The 18,620-nt window shown below is 23.7% G+C and overlaps 1 protein-coding gene across 1 annotated transcript; it reads left to right on the forward strand.

Moving 5' to 3' along the window:
• The first annotated feature begins 406 nt into the window (after positions 1-406).
• On the forward strand, positions 407-13,800 carry LOC105363630 (T-box transcription factor TBX1). The gene is made up of 4 exons (XM_011501378.1): positions 407-1,396; positions 5,633-5,946; positions 6,746-6,997; positions 13,283-13,800. Exons 1-4 carry the CDS (start codon positions 1,246-1,248, stop codon positions 13,748-13,750), a joined length of 1,185 nt encoding a protein of 394 aa, XP_011499680.1. The 5' UTR covers positions 407-1,245; the 3' UTR covers positions 13,751-13,800.
• Positions 13,801-18,620: the final 4,820 nt, after the last annotated feature.

The following is an 18,620-nucleotide window of genomic DNA, read 5'->3' on the forward strand; positions in this document are numbered from 1 at the left end:
TTCTATATTTATAGAAAAGTAAAATTTTGTTTTCAATAATTTTAATACTATAAATTAATTTTTACATAATTCATAAGAACGAACCTATTATGTTTAATATATAATTATATTCAATATAAATAAGATTTTAAATATGCTATATGAAATATTGCATAAATTATAGCAAAAATGTATTATACAATAACAACAAATATATTTAATAAATGTCATATTCAATTCCACCAATCCTTACATAATCTATTTATTATTCAGACTATACTAAATCCTGATTTCCTGATCAATCATGGAATGGGCACAAAATCCATTAAAAATGCTACATTTAAATAAAGCAAAATGTATTTTATTATTTTATTCACGTTAAAAAATAAAGAGTAATACAGATGAGTTTTACTACTCACTACAAAGTTCTGAATACGCTATCCAGCCATTTCGTATAAGTCCTCATCCGTACTCGACTCCCCGTACCCAGTATATAAATTGATCGAGGGAAGGAGATCCGCCGACGCACAAGTGCTACTCCGCCCACGCTGAATCAGCCTCTCTTCTGAAGCAAGGGTCTAGCGCGTGTGGCATCACCGCGTAGGTGGTGCCTAAAGAAACTCCTCCTTTGTTCGTGCTTGTGAACAGAAGGGGGAGTTTCCCAGGGCAAGAGAGGCACAGGAGAGAATGATGAAATGATGATAAGGGTCCTCAACTAGTCTCAAAAGAGCTCTCTCTGCAGCCTCTTCATCTCTTTTTAACGTCATACCACTCCCTTTTCTCTCTTTCACATTTTTCATAAAATAAGAAATGAGAATTCGGAAACTTTTACCAATGGTATCGAAGTGCAGATGTGGATTATTACTATATAACTAAATATAGAGGTGCCTACATGATCCAGACATCAGTGAAGGAAAAAGAGGTTTTCGAAATTGATATTTGACTGTCGTCGGTTGATTACTATTTCTCTCGACTTTCATTTCTTGTCTTCTTTCTATTATTCCTCTGGCCAATAGTATCAGTATATCACCACCGTGAAAATATAGAACCGCATTAGTTCTAAACTCAAGCGTATTAAAGTATTTACAGACTTATATGAATGATTGATCTTCACTTATGAAAAGTTTGCAAATAACAAAAAACTATATAATATAAGATCAAGACTAATGAGGATGGCGTTATCAAAAACCCGCTACGAATTTCAAAATCGCAGCTGACGATTTACTTACTATTAGGATTCGCAGATTATAAGCGAATCAAAAGAAAATGCAGGAACAACACGAGCAGCGCCACGAAACGTTAGGCGATTGCTGCTACCAGCAATGGATTAGTCACCACCATCATCAACTTCAGCAATCACAAACAGAACCGCAAACGCAGATTACTAGCATTCCATCACCGATGCAACAAATGGAAGGTACAGACATAAATATGTAATTATTTTAACAAACATTTATTTATCGATGATCTTATCTGTACTTACAAGATATGTTTTAATATATTGCTGGTGGTATCATGTATTTACTTCGTCGATGATGTTAGTTAATTTTTATTATAATATATTGTTTAAACAGATTAAAAATTTTAATATAAGAACGATTACAGGCAAGATTGAATGAAAATAATTTTGTGCATCTTATTATTTGAAATCGACTTTATATAATTACTTATTTAAAAATTGATTGATTATTTCTTATAATTAAGAGAAAATTTATTAATTCTTTAAATTTAAATTTTACTTCATTAAATAAAGTGCTTTTTAACCTGCCAATATTTTCAATCCTTAATTTAAGGCAATTTTAGTTTTTGTTAATGTAATTCAAAACTTTAAACATATATGGATAAATATATTTCATAATAAAAAACAATTATAACTTTTATAATATATACTGTAAAAATACTATAAAATATACAAACAAGGTAAACAGTTTGTTTATAAAAATGGCTATTTTATTTCAAGTACATCTCGAGTATATAATATAAAATTTAGAAAATCAAAGTAATAGTAAATATTAATAAAATTGGTATTTTTACTACTTCGATTAATAAAAATACATTCATCATAACTACTTACGTGTAATATACTTACATGATACTTACATGTAAATCGTCGATTCCTATGAAATAATGTATAATGCACAGTATATCTATAATATATTTTAATAAATAATTAAAAATATATTTTAATGGTGACATTTATATATATAACAAAGTGAATATGAATAATAAATGTGAAAAAAACTTTTGAGATAAAATAAATAAAATTTAATCAAATTTTAATCAAATGTACGTCTTATAATTATAAATGAAATTATTGTAATAATTTTAAATTCAGTAAAAATAATATAATATAAATACAATTTAATCAATTTTGTATAGTTAATCGTTCTTTAATATTTAAAAGTGAAAATTATTTTATATATTTCATAATTCAGAAATAAAATATTCAAATTTATAAAATAATGGTTTAATACTTTATAATTTATTGATCGATTTTTGTTTAAGTTAATAAATCCAATAATGAATTGAAAGTATGATTTTAATAAATAATGTATAATAGGATGAAATAAATGTTTTTGGAAAATGAGAAAAATATATTGCACTAGCCAAATATTGATATTTTTTATAAATAATTTAATGGTGTTAATTTAATTTATTCATTTAGTTTAAAAGATCTTTTTTACGTATTACTAAAAATACTTGTTTTCGATGAATAAATACTTTTTTAATTTCAAATGATTGAAATAGAAATTTGCGTTAAAAGACCTATCTCTACTGTACGCTCGGCAAAACAGTCGAATGGCCATACGTACGCTAGCACTTTGTTTTTCCTTTGCCTCAACTCGAAGTCAAATCCTTTGCTGCCAAGTCTAACTCGAGCTGTCCGTATTCTCGACTATACGTAGCTCTCTTCTTTTAGCCGACCGAGTTCCATAAAATTCGCATGCATCCTGACCATTTCGCTCGTCCCCTCCCTTCGCCTAACAGAAATCGTCATTCAAACAAAATTCTTAATTCAATTTTTATTAATCCTTTATATTTTATCCTATTATTTTTTTGCTTTGCTTTTTACTGCTTTTAATTCTTATATTTCTATGTTTGACAATATTTTTTAAGTACAATTTCATATTTCCGAGTTTCTAAACTGCATGAGCGGTAATAAAGTTTTAATAAATCATTTTAATAAATTTTACAATAATATAGTTAGTTATGAAAATATACTAGAATAAGATAATTTATTTCTATTATTTAAATTTATATATATATATATGTATATATATATATATATATATATATATATAAATCTCCAAATAATAATATTTGGATAAAATTCGGATAAAATTTCAATATAATTTAAAATATCAAAATAAAGAATCATATATAATAAACATATTTCAATTTAACAACTTTCAAAATAAAAAAGAATATAATAACAACTCATATTAAGCTGTATAGTTCATAGGATATTCTATCTAATATTCTATTGAATACATAAACTCTGAATTAATGCATAAAAGCAACTTTACAAAACATTCTAATTAATAAACATATTATATTTTATTGTTAAACTATTATACCTAAATTTTGGTATGAATTTATTTAATATATAATTATAATTATATTATTATTAATTTGTATTAATGAGCATATAGGTTATGGAAAATTAAATAATATTAAAACGCGTGACTGAATTTTTTAATTTCATTAAATTTTTTAATACGCAGTAGGCAATGATTAAATACCAAGATGTTTATTTTATTTTGAATTATCTAAGTATACATTGAAACAATTCGTCACTTACAAAGAATTACTATTTTTCTTCTACCACAAGTGTCGCGACTTTTACAGTATAGACAGACGCCTTTAGCATTCCACACGATATAAAAATGGACTTCAGCAATGAAGAATTTGACGAGGCTGCAATTTATCCAACAAACATTTTACTTTCTCGCTTTTCTTATACAACTTTGTAGATTTTATTTTTATTTTTTGAGCTGATTTTCTTTTTTCTGTTTATTTCTTGCAACGTTTTTTTCAATCAAATGAGGTTGTGGCCTGGATGAATGAGATCATTCACCTCTATACTAAGTTCGTAAATTGGATTCATTATAACTGCTATTTAAGTTACATCGGTCTTGATTTAATTTATATTCACTTTATTTATACAATGATATATTAAAGTCTATTGTAACTTAAGTAATATTTTCATATAATAATCAAGTGCAATTATAAATGTAATCACAACTAATACATGAAAATTTAAATACATTAAAGATGTTCTTTATAATATATTTACAAATATATACGTACTGTATATACACATATTGTTAATTTTAAAGTACATAATTTTATTCTAATTGAATAAGAATTATGAATTATCACGAGCTATTATATTATATGAATTATTTATAAATGCGATTAAAATTACGGGTTGTATTATTCAGTTAACAAATACTTATATTAATTGATAAAACTTTATAAAAAATTATATATATCTGGTTAGAGTTTAAAACCTAAACATATATCTGTCAAACTAATAAAATTAGAATTTTTTATGAATAATATCTTTTATAGTAACACATAAGAAATAGTTTTAGTAACATTAACAAAAACTTTTTCGCAACTTATAATTAATATTATATTATATTTCTTTTAATTACATTTTCATTTCGATTCCTATTATTAATTGAAAAACAATTAAATGATTTATTAAATTAAAATTACAATCTTAATATGTGAAAATATATCTTATATGAATTATATGGTGTGGAATCATACATTACAAAATAATAACTATTTCTTACCGAAAAAAAATGTTATGATTAATTTTTGAAAGATATAATCTATAAGATATAATTTTTAACAGAAAAAAAATTTATTTGACTATATTAATTAGATATAAAATCTGTAGTAAAATGAATAATTGCGAAAGTATAAAAATGTTTAATTAACAATTACATATAAAAACTATTATAAAAATATAAAGTATTTTAATTTATTTATTTATTTTTATTTTAATTTAATATTAATGTTAATGTTTTAATTTAATACTAATATGGATATTTATTATTTATTTTATAAGAAGTTTGGTTTTATGATAAATAATTATTTAATGTTAATTTAATAGAATAATTAATGCATAAGAAATAAGAATAGAATTTTATAAGTAATTAAATTTCATTTTATATTTACTTTGTTATATTTTTTGTTATATGCACAATAAATTATTTATGTTATTTACTGTATTAAATCTGTAGTATTATATTAAATTTTTTAATGCACGAACCATATACTTTGAATAATGTCAATTAAAAAATAGAAATTGAAATAAATATTTAAAAATTATAAAAATGTATATATTAATGTATTTATGTAACAAAATTATACATATGTACAACAAATATTTATTTAAATATTGTTATTTATTTAATATATAATATTATGTAATAGTAATAATAATATATTATTATACTATTAGAAATAAATTGAAATGATGATAAAATATTTTAGTCTTCAATAAGAGAAAAGGTTAAAAGAAATTTTTTGCGATTTATGTGATCCACAGACTTTCATCAATTGTTCAGATTTATGTACACACTGTATAATGTATTAATAATTTCAATTTCTTAAAAGTATTTGTCCTATGCTGAAGCCTGTCTTCAGACAGCAAGCAACAATGTTAAACAGCCACCATCTCCAAGTCTCGCAGACACCGAGGGCATCGACCACCCGTCCGAAAACATCTTGGTAGAAAGTGTTGGGAACAACGACAGCAATAACAACATGCGCAACGAAGAAAGTAACGATATTGGCGATGAATCTGTTCAAACAAAAAGGCCGCTTCACCAAGCACTTGTCGGTGCCGGTGCTGCTCTCGAAGCAAGGCCACTTTGGGAAGAGTTCCACCAACTTGGCACCGAAATGATCGTCACAAAAGCAGGCAGACGCATGTTTCCCACCTTTCAGGTATAAAATATTTTATTTACGCTGTCACAAAAAACAATTTGATTATACAACTTTTAAACAGGTCGATAAATGTAGCAAGTTAAAGAAACTGAAGAAATAAAGAAGTAATATTAATAAATATTGTTTTCTTCCGAGCTTTGGTTATTATAAGAATTTATGAATACCTGGGTATTTATCTTCTATTTGGAAAAAAAATTAAAATGATAATCGCCTTAATTTTATTTTTTTTTTAATAAATAAATTTATTTAATCTTAAAAAATTACAAACTTTCGAAATATTATAATAGAAAATAATTATTTTTCATTTATTATTTAAATTATTCAAATATAAAAATATTTTAATTCAATATATGTAAATTAACCCTCTAACAATTATATCTTGAAATAAAATGAAAATCAATGTATATGGTTCATTTCAATAGTTCATTATATTAAACATTAGTTTAAAAATTCCATTCTAATATATTAATGGACTTTAAATTCAAAAAACATAAGCATTGAATATTTTTTATATTCATAATATGCTAACATTAATATTTTTATATAGATAGTTTAAGAAACTTTGGTTGTAAGATAATTTCATTCAGTAAAATAAATATATTACTATGAAATATTGTAATTTAAATACAACCTATAATTTATGGTGGCTTGAAATATAATCGCTAATAGATATCAAATAATTGTTACAAATCACTATTTATGCCTATTTTTATACTTTATTAGGTTCCTATTAAATAGAAATATTTATATACCTAAAAAAAATTTTCTATGTTTAAAGCAGAATTTATTTGTGTTACAGTGTCGACTATTTGGCCTCGAACCAAACACGGAGTATCTGCTGGTGATGGACTTTGTACCTTGTGATGACAAACGTTATAGATATGCATTTCATAGCAGTGCATGGGTCGTAGCTGGTCGTGCTGATCCTGTTTCGCCTCCAAGGATCCACGTGCATCCTGATAGTCCAGCAAACGGTACTCATTGGATGAAACAACCTGTTTCTTTTGATAAACTTAAGCTTACCAACAATCAGCTGGATGATAATGGACATGTGAGATTAATTTTCATTGCACAATATACTTTCATTAATAGTATAAAGCTATAACTTTTCATTTCTGAAACTTATACTTTTATTAATTGTAATGCAAAATCAAATAAAATTTCATTTATGAATCAAATAAAAGTGGATATGAATAGAAAAAGGTTTGAATAGCATAATAAATTTATGTTAATATATTTATTTAAATTTAATTAAAGCAGAAGTTTAAAATTGAAAAAGATAATAACAAATGTTCGAAACCAGGTATGAACTTAAATTTGTTTTGTCTTTCTACATGCATAGTAATTAAATACGTAATAACGTATAATGTAAAAAGTGATATAATTGTTGCTTACTTTTATATAATTCATAAAACTGAAAAACTGTAAATAAATAAGTATAATATGAATTGATAATTTATTTATGCTTTTAAATTAGACATAATATGAATAATAGGAAAGATTTACTTACAAAATGTCTATAGGATTAAGGGACATTAAAGTGTATAAAATCCTAATTTATTATTTTAACCACATCTTATATTATAATATATATCTAATAAATATGCATATATAATATACATATATATTAAACATAATAAAAAATTATATATATAATTACTGATAATACAGTAAACATTGTTCACACTGTTGGTAATGAATGCAATATAAATGCTGAATAATTACTTTCTGTATAAAAAGAATTTTTACATAATATACACATTCAAATTTCTTTACAAAATTTCAGACTTAGAATTACATATTCCTATTAGGGCGAGACGGACATGAAATTTATTCGGATTGTAAATTTTATCTTTTAATAGAGTTTTCTTACTCCCTCCATTCGCTCCACACTTTTGTTCTTCTTTTTGATCTCCGTCTCTCTCTCTCTCTCTCTCTCTCTCTCTCTCTCTCTCGCTGATAGAACATATATTTAAATAAAGTTTAATGTGAAATGCAACAAAAGAATACAAACTGACAGCAAAGATCTAGAAGACCCCATGTGTTAGTCGTTTCGGACGAGTTCTCCTTAATTGACCTGAGATATGAGCAACATCTCAGTGTATTCCCAAAGAATTATTAGATCATTATAGATATCCATATATTAAAATTCAAGAAAAAGCAAAAATACTTCTACGTTAGAAATAACATATACTGCTATAGAACCTTAAAATTTGTTAATTGGTTATGCAAAATAAAAATAATTCCTTAAACTAAACTACATAATTATATGTGATTTAGTAACTGGTCAAAGCTAAAAAGAATTTTAAATAATATAAATTACGAAAAGAAAAATTTAATTTTTATATTTAAAGAATTAATATACCTAAAAAATAAATTAACTCTTTGACTATGTGTTTAATATATATTTCATTTTAAAGTAAAAATAATATTGATAAATTATTAAAAATATGTCAGAGCAAATATAATAAAATGCCACATTACGAACTACATTATTTACTATTACCGTTACATGCTTAAATATATTATGTAAAGTGTATAAGACCTTTCAAAGAATTTGTTAATATAAATAAATATTTGAAATGTAAAAAACATTGTAAAAAAATGTGAAAAACATTTATTTAATTTTTTATAAATTAAATATAATATTTATAAATTATATACGTAACTTATAATAATACAATACAACATAAATAATCGTAGAACTTGTATAAATACTCATACTTATTAAATATGACAGTCTTAATTTAAAATTACTAATATAAAATAGTTTATTCTTAAAATAAAATATATCAATAATAATATACAATTAAAACGAATTAAGTATTTAATAATTTTTTAAATATAAAAATTAATTACGCTTACTAAAAGTACTGTATGCTATAATTTTATTTGTAAATTAAACACAGCTTATTTTATGTTATTTCATGCTCATTATAATTTTCTAAAGGAAAAATTAAAAATTCTTTTATTTTTTTCAATTACAATTTTATATTAAAATTTTCTCACTATTAGTTGGCACTTTAACCTGTTTACTGTATTTTTTACTGCAATTTATTCATAACTTTTTTTAAATGATAATCTTTGCTATTTAGAAAATAAATTTTTAATTTGTTGGATTTTATTAATTTTGATTATGTATTATTCATTTAATGAGCTAATTTAACTAATTTTTATTCCACCCTGTTTTTTTATGTAAACTTATTAATATATGCGACCTTGCTGTATGCAAATTATTATGTAATATTAGATGTTTTCTTAATTTTTTTCTTTTGTATAGTTGAAATATCTATATTAAAATCAATATTTATTTATAGCAAAAACCAATTATATTTTACTATTTTTCTTTTTTAAGAATAATAAAATTATACAAATAAAATCAATTCAAATTTCAATTTGTAGTATAAAAATTATTATAGCATGCGACTGTAATGTACTAATTCATAACCCTATAATGTTTAATGTTAAATATTTATGTATAAGTTAAAATACAAATGTTCTATACAACTTTCATAGAATTTTTATAATATTAAAATTTTTTATTACACTGTAATAAATTGCAATTTATAAAATTTCTATTTTTAAATAAATTATGAATAATTTTATTTATTATAATATCTAAAAATATAAACATATTATAATAGCATTTCATTCAACATATAAATTCGTGAGTTTTCAAAAATTTTCAATGATTTTAGAATGTTATGTGTTTATTGTTATTCTTTTTGTATAAATATAGGTATTCATTAAAAATAAAAATTTATTTTTTATATTAATTATTATATTTACTAAATTTATGTATTATATTTAGTTGATATATTTATTTGTTATATTTATTTGTTAAATTTATTATATTTAATCAAAATGAAGTCTACTGTATGTATGTTATATATGTTATATATTATGTCATAATATAATTTTACATAATATATCATTATATAAACAAGACATTAAATAAGATATTAACATTTAATAGTTTTAAATATATTTATCATTATAAACTAGATATAAATACATAAAATTAACTCACTATAAATAATGTTTCAATATACATTAATGTTTTTATTAGTTTATTCAATTATTATACAATGGTTATCTAAAGTAGAAATTGAATATTTATATATAATTTTGATATATTGTTTATCATTGTAACATAATACTTGAAAAATAATATTCAAAATTAAACTCGATCTTATAAATTTATTGCAAATTTATTTACTATAAAAATGAATTGTTTACAGAGATGCAGGAATAATAAATAACTAATAACAAGTCCTTTATTTTTATTTTAAAGTTTATAATTTTAAAGCGTTCGTACTTTTTCAATTTTATTTCACATGCATGTTTACATTGTAAATAAATGAATTCAACTGAATTAACAGAAGTAATAAATAGAATAAGCTGTTCTAACCATTATATGAGTAGAAAGTATTCGGAGAGAAAATAATATATATAAAAATGTTACTCTAAAGGGTACAAAGAACGGAATTCTCGTAACTATGTTCTTTGTTTTAATCGCGTATTAAGACCACACACTAGCGTTGTTCCCTAATTACCAAAGTAATTACAATTTTTGTACTGAACTAAAAGCAAGAAAAGACGATAAGTGATAGAATAAGAAAAAAAATATTATAGTGGGTGAAAGAGTAACAAATAATGAAAGACATTGTGTCGTTAATGACATTTTGATTATGTTGTACATAACTTAATATAGAAAGCGGAACAATTTTTGGAAAGTTTTATAAAAAAATCTGCAACAAAGTAATATAATATATAATTTTATATAATAACTTGTACATAGCTGTTATTTGACAAGTACATGTGTATTACATGATTTGAATTGAAAAATTGTTTTATATAAATAATTTGCAAAATTTACTTTTACAAATTATTGGATTTTTGAAAGCAAGAAAATATTTAAATTGGTTTTTAGATTAGTATTTTTCTTTAATAAAACAATTCACAAATATAATATTTGTATAATTCTCTTAGATACTTTTTTTTTCAAGATCAGGAACACACGTCTTCTCTCGTAAATGTTCGTTAGAAGGATTTGTGCTTGGATGCATCCAAGCGTTTCAGGGGCGGTGTCACGTTGCTACTACTACCCAAATAAGAAATAGCAAAGGGTCGAGAAACGCACTTTTTATACTAATTAGTCACCGCTTCTTCTTTAACTGTCAAACATCTTAATCATTACCCTCACAATTTCGAGTTTTATTTCTTGTTATTAAATAATATTTTCTATCTCTGTATATGGTCAGATAAAACTTGTATAAGTTTTCAAAAAACATGTTTTTTATTATTGCCTTACCTCTTATTGTAAGACATTGTTTGTATGATTTATAAATTTGAAGAGCGAAAGAGTTGTTATTCAGTCTTCTCCTGCAAATTGCGAATGAAGTTTTGTTCCAATTAACACTTTACAAGGGAACGATAAAAAAAATCAGTTATATCAAAAAGTTACATACAACTTTTTGTTTCATAAATATTAAAAGCTTTTATAGTGCACAATTTTGCATGTCATATTACATATTTTATTATTTTATTTAGTTTATTATATATTTATTATATATTATTATTATTAAATATTAATACATATTACATATTACATATATAAATCAATCTATCTTTCTAAAATTTTTATATAAATATAAAAAATACAAATAAAAAATACTATAAGAATTTATAACTTTTATTTCGATATATTCGTTACGGCATGAAATCAAAAATTATATAAACACGTGACGTTTCAATACATTGCAAGTAAAAATGGAATTGCTCTTTTTTAACTTAATTAAAACATATACATTCGTATGAGAACAACGTTTAGAAAAATTAATTTGTAAGCGTCTATTTTTTAGTTTCCCATAAATAAATACGGATAAGATATATACATTGAAGAATGGTATTATTTGTTAGTAAACAATTTTTTATATATATAGTAAATCAATAAATATTTGTAAAAGAACAAATTGAATAAATCATCTTTTCAAGAACTACGTTTTAATTTCATTATATACCGTCTAGAAATAAATATAATACAAACGGATGGAATTTTTTTCATCCGTCTCGAATGTAGATTCTTGTCATCGCTATGTGTGTGCATTACAGATTATTCTCTTTCCGTACATAAGGGATGTCATCTAGCATATATTCGAGGTTCAGCTCGTTCCTCTTATTATTCGTCATCGTCTTTCCTCTCGCACGACGATAAATCTGCTCCTGTTACTTCTCGTTCTCAATTCCAGATGTGCCAGTGTAAAACCTTAGGGGCCGTTGTTCCGTATTTCTTCTTTTATATCCTCTTGCATATGTATGACCGAACTTCGACTCAAGCTCAAGGTGAAAGGACGACCGCGAAATTTTGAAGCTGTTTTTTTCCACGTATAATATGTGTCTTCTCGGATGTGCAGATCGTTAAATTTTAGGCCGTATGACGCGTTTAAACATAAAGTTTATATTCATGCTTCAGTTTCCAGAGAGATATTTCCTTTCCGTGAGTTGCAGGTTTATTTATTAAAAATATTAAATAAGAAATACGAAATAAAAAGCATTTTATATTTTATTACTACAAGAGAATTATACTAGAAGTTTTATGAAATTGAATTATCTTTTTTAAATACTGCTTATTGTATCTTATGTATGCTTAGTATTTTCAAGTTATGCTGATTTATATTTTATATTCACAGATACAATTTCATACTTTTTCTATTGTATAAAAATTACATATAATTTTTAAAGAATCTTGAAGTTTGAAAATTCTGATTTAATATAATGAATAAATATATATACAATATAATAATAAAGAATTATATTAAAAGAATTTTTAATCAAATTATAACAAATTACGATTTAAATGACTTTAAAAATTATTTTTCTAATTAATAAAGAAATTATTAAATTCATTTGTAACACATTATAAAAAGAAAACTAAATAAAAATGAAGTGTCCAACTTTTATACATGAAATAATTCAGACTATACTTAAGATGTCTATCTGTTCAGTTCTTATTTTTATTTTAATATATAAAAAATATGAACATAATAGGTAGTGTTTATAACCCATTAAATTCTTAAAAGATTATTATGTCTTATTGCCGTTATTTGTGAAATGCTTCATGTTTATACAAATTTTATAATCAATATTTTTAATTTTATAATTAAGACACTTATTATTAATAAATAATAAGTGTCTTAACGCTGAAATTAGCAATGCATTTCTGATTGACTTTATTACTATATTATCAATATCGTACTTTTATATTTATGGAAAAAGTATATATCTAATTAATGATATTAACTAAACACATTTATGTTTGTAATTTATCTTTTAGATTATTTTGAACTCGATGCATCGTTACCAGCCTCGCTGTCACGTTGTGGTAGCTCCTTCACCACCTGGCTCACTGCCAGATCCTCGGATCGAAAACTTCAAAAGCTTTTCGTTTTTAGAAACACGTTTCACTGCTGTTACGGCTTACCAAAATCACCGTATAACTCAACTTAAAATCGCAAGTAATCCTTTTGCAAAGGGCTTCCGTGACTGCGAACCCGATGATTGTGATACATCGAACGCTGCCTCAGCTGGCGTACAAAACTCAGCCAAGAGATCAACTCCATCCGAGGGAGTTTCTTACTCCACAAATGGTGTACCGTTATTTCAAGGGCTCACGACTCAGGAGCAGCACCATCAGTTTTATGTAACATCACCCTCCGGACCCTGGTCCTATCCTGGACATCAGTCGGGACCTACACCTCATTACTCTGGCAATCATGCACCACCGCTCTATGGGCCACGGTAGAAGAACGATTTTCTACAAAATAAAAAAACTCATTTAGTATATAGAGAAAGACTTATTTAGTTTTAATAACATTTACTTCGTATGAAAAGTAGAAAACAATTTATAAAATAAGATTTAAGACGTGTTCTTGTAATGGTAGAATTCACTTTAATTTTATTCACATTAATACTTAACTCATTTATTTATTGAAAAAAAAAATCATTAAATATTAATCACATAATTTTATGTGATCAAGTTTATTATAGCTAATAAATTAATACATGCGTGTAAATTACTCAATTTTTATAAATATACATTAACCAAATTTTTATAGTTTGTCTTTAAATTACTTAATTTTTAAAATGTTTAATTATAACAAAGTAAATTTTTATAAATAAAAAAATATCATTAATTTCATATTCTAATTATTAATTCGTAAAATAGAATGATTTTTTGTAAATAATTGTTCAATTCGAATTAAAAAAAGTAGTTTTGATAAATACTAAAATTAAAAACTGATCCATTATATTTAATATTTTAATTGAATTATTTTTAGACATTCAAATATTATTAATTTGGTTACAAAACTCATCTTTTCAAAATTTTTATTGCTCATATTTTTTGTGGCCCTTTTTTAAATTATATTTTTTTAAAAGAATGAAAATTTTTATTCTATTTTTTTTTATAAAAAATAATTTACAGTGACATAATTTAATATATTTTCTTCAATTATATTATTTATTTAATTACTTAAAATTAATAGTGAATTTATTTTTCTAGTAACATGTAAATATTTTTCTTAATTTGTCAAAAATTTATACAAAATTTATGAAACTGTTAATACATTAAATAATTAATAATTGAAGCCCTACTTTCCAATTGCGGTATAATAAATATTAATATAGTAATGTTACGCATATTATAATAAATAAAATATTATTTATTTAATATTTGAATTACATTTCCCTTTTTTAATTCATTTTGTATTTATTAAAAGTTGACGTACCAATGTTAGTTATCAAGCAATACTTTTTTATTTTAATAATTAAACAATTATATTTGTCATTAATAAATCGTAATTATTCATATTATTTAGTAAATTTAACGGATTTAGTTATATATTTTGTTAATTATTAGCTAATTAAGATTACTATTATATTTCATATTGTAAAATTTTATATTTTCATTAATTAGCTGAAATAGGTTTTATTAATTAAACTTCATGCTGCTTAAGGTTTCTGTTGAAAATAAAAGTTGTCAAAATTTATATATTATTATTTTTCATAGAAATACATAAAAAATATATTGATTTTTTCATATAATTTTTTATGAATGTACTATGATTGATCAAATAATTTGATGTTATCGTGTAATATATTAGTTTAATATTGAATGTCAATATTAATGTTCTCCAAAAATTTAAATAAATCAATTATTCAAAACACAAATATTAAGCTTCACCTAATGTGTTTACTTATGAATATTAATTTTTTAACATGCTTAGTTAAAACGATTAATATGGGTGATCTGCAATGAATAGTATTTAAATTTATTATGGGTATTTATAAATTTCATTAATATTCTTCTAAATTTATGTAAGCCAATAATTCAATGTTAATATTTTTAAAAGATCGAAGCCTTTTAAAGTACTGATAGTTTAAACGCAAGGGTACTTCAAATTAAACGTATTCAACAAAGCCTCTTTTATAAAAGCAAAATATATCTAATACGTCAGGCGCACATAGTATTTTAAATACTAATAAGAGCCTTAAAAAGGTACGCAAATACGAGCCAAAGAGTAAAAAAGTAACGCGCCATCATAGAAGTGTTTCTTAAGTTAATACGATGCACGCCCTTAACTGTCTTAATAAATTATACCTTGAGTACATGAATGAAGTTGTTTTAAGTTTCGAAAAGCATCTTTCTTGTGATTTTGATGTTTATATATCAAATAAAGTACGTTGAAATTTTCCTCTTTCAGATTGATAGACTTGTCTAGCTCATAAATAACATCCGAAAAGGCACGAATATCAAAGAAAATGAAAAAGTTGGAATAGTTTGAAAATAGCATGGTATATGTCTACATTACGTACTTACATTTATGACAGTTAATACATGTGAAAAAAATTATTCTTTAGTTACTGAATAGTTTTATAAGTTTAAATCAAGTATTAACTTTCTGCTTATCGAATGGTTGATTTGATTTGTATTTGGTATAATTTGTGAAATAAATAAAAGTATATTGTTAAGAACATTACAAGGTTTATCTTCATTTTATTTTAACTTTTAAGTTGTGAATCCAATATTTTTTAATGAAAGTTTTAAATAAATTTTGTTGGTATTGTATTAGTTAGCAATAAAAATAAATTAAAAAATTTAATTTTAACTAATAAAAATACAACATTTAATATAGTAGTAATATTTGAAAATTATTGTTTCAAGCATATGAAATTTTTTATGTAGTTTACTTTAAATAATAGATATTATTAATAGGTATAATATTAATAGGTAATTATTTTATGATTATATTTACACTATCAAATTCATAAAATTAATCATTGTAAGTATTAAAATTATTAAAATTATAAATAAAAAAAAATAATATGAAAACGGAAAAATATATATAAATCAATTTATAAATTTAACAACAATATATAACAATAAATATATTGGCAAAATTGTTACACTATTACAAAATACTAATAATTAATATAATAAAATAATAAAATTAATTTAGAATCTACAAGAAAGGCGTAAACTCGTCTGTCGCCCAATGATCCGAAGTAGAGAAAAAAATGCGAAAAAACTAATTATATGCATAGAGTAAAAGCCGACCATCTTACGCATGTATGGATGGACGACATATCACGTAAATTAACGACTGGTGTCAAATTGTTCGTGTTAAAGTAAGAGTTAACCCATAAGCCTACATTGAGACCTATATTGTGAAGAGCAGATATGCTTATAATATGGGGTACAAACACTTACGACGCACTCATTAATGGATTTTTGTAAGTTCCTAGGCATGTAACTTTTAAGTCGAATTTTAGACGGGCCCATGATTAATGTACTCACGAAAAACGATGCTGTGTAAACATATTAGTGTCTCTCAAACCAAAGCCACTATTTCCTCAACTAGTCGACCCAATGAGGATACACTACGATCTTAATGACTTTCTCTTTCCTCTTATGTATCTGGTTCTTCTTTTTGTATCCCTTTTGTCTTCTATTACTACCTCATTTCTAATTGTTAATTTATTTTTATATAATACTTTTATTTCATTATATATTTAATTAAATTAAAAAGAAATAAAATACGTTTATATTATTTATGTAATGTTTTTAAACGATAAATTTTTAATTAAAATAATTATTTACAACTTTTTGAAAATTAAGTTATTATACCGAAGGAATTTTGTTAGTTTTCACTTGACTTTATATGCATCTCTATTATATCTTTTGTACATCTGCAACCTTTACTTCAATTATGACTTTTGATTTTAATATTTAAATTTATCGATCTTACGTATACTGATCTTAAAGATCTCTAAATTATTAATTATATCATTTATTATAAATAAAACGACTATTAGCGTATACATAATTATATTATTTTTAATAAGCATATAATTTTATTGAAAATCTTATTACCACATGACTTTTATTTAAATTTTTACTGTTTTTACTAAGAATATATATATATATTAATAAAATAAAGTACTTTTTATTAATAACATTTATTCAACCTTGTTAATAAGTTCACATGTTACAATTGTTAAACTTATTAAGATTATATCAATTACTATTCTAATACGAAATATGCAAATACAATACATGTTTATAATTTTTTTGTAAAAATAATTTTCATTAATTTTAATATGAACTTCATCGCACTAATAGTTATAAATTAAATAAAATTATAAACTAATAGTTATAAATAAAAGTTATAAATCAAAAAGTAATAGGTTTGAAGAAATTTATAATTAATTCATAATTAGTGCTAATATAAATCTTATATAATTTTAGTCTTAATTTTTATATTATCAATGTTAAATTATCGCAATTTCAATACATAAATCAAAACTACATACATCTTTAAAGATATAATTTGGAAAAATATTTACAAAATACTATATCGCAATTTTAAATATTAACAATCTATATAACGATTCCCTTAAGAGTAAACAATAAATTTTTTTAAAATCAAAATGTTAAAATGAGAAGATATACTTATTTAATGAAGTCATTCCAGCAGTAGACCATATATATATATATATATATATATATTACGCGCAAGCAATTTCAGTCACAAGCACACGTTTGGTGGTCTTACTAAAATTCTCGTATCGTTATTTGTAACATATACTTCATCAGCCCTCTTCCACATGACCTCTGATTTTTAAATTTAGTTAGAGAATATTATTTTACAAGGAAGTGTTACGAGACAAGACGGTCGTATACGTAGACAGAGAAGTGCATGTGTATATAGAGAACTCGTTACGTCCTTGTTGCATGACCGATGCGGTTGTAAAGTCCACGGATTCTTTCATCTCACGCATTCGAAGGTACTACAGGCTATACCTAAAACAGTTTAAACCTTTCATTAGATAATGGTCGTTGCAAAAATATAGCACTATTTATGAGTCAGAAGTCAAGTCATTTGCTGCTGCTATATCTTTGTTTCTACGAATGACGATTTCAGAGTTAATTTTACGGTTGCGGAATGACACCACCGCCTGTTTTCAGCCTCTTCTTTTTTAACTCTGGCAGACATGTAAAGGCAAATATTTTTACTAAATAAAGGCGTTTGATACAACTGTACAATTTATCTCCGTCGCATAGACCTTAAATGTATAAAAATTGTAGATATTGTACAGATGCTCTCTGTCTT

This window comes from Ceratosolen solmsi, unplaced genomic scaffold, assembly GCF_000503995.2.
Source record: "Ceratosolen solmsi marchali unplaced genomic scaffold, CerSol_1.0 scaffold10, whole genome shotgun sequence".
NCBI lineage: Eukaryota > Metazoa > Arthropoda > Insecta > Hymenoptera > Agaonidae > Ceratosolen > Ceratosolen solmsi.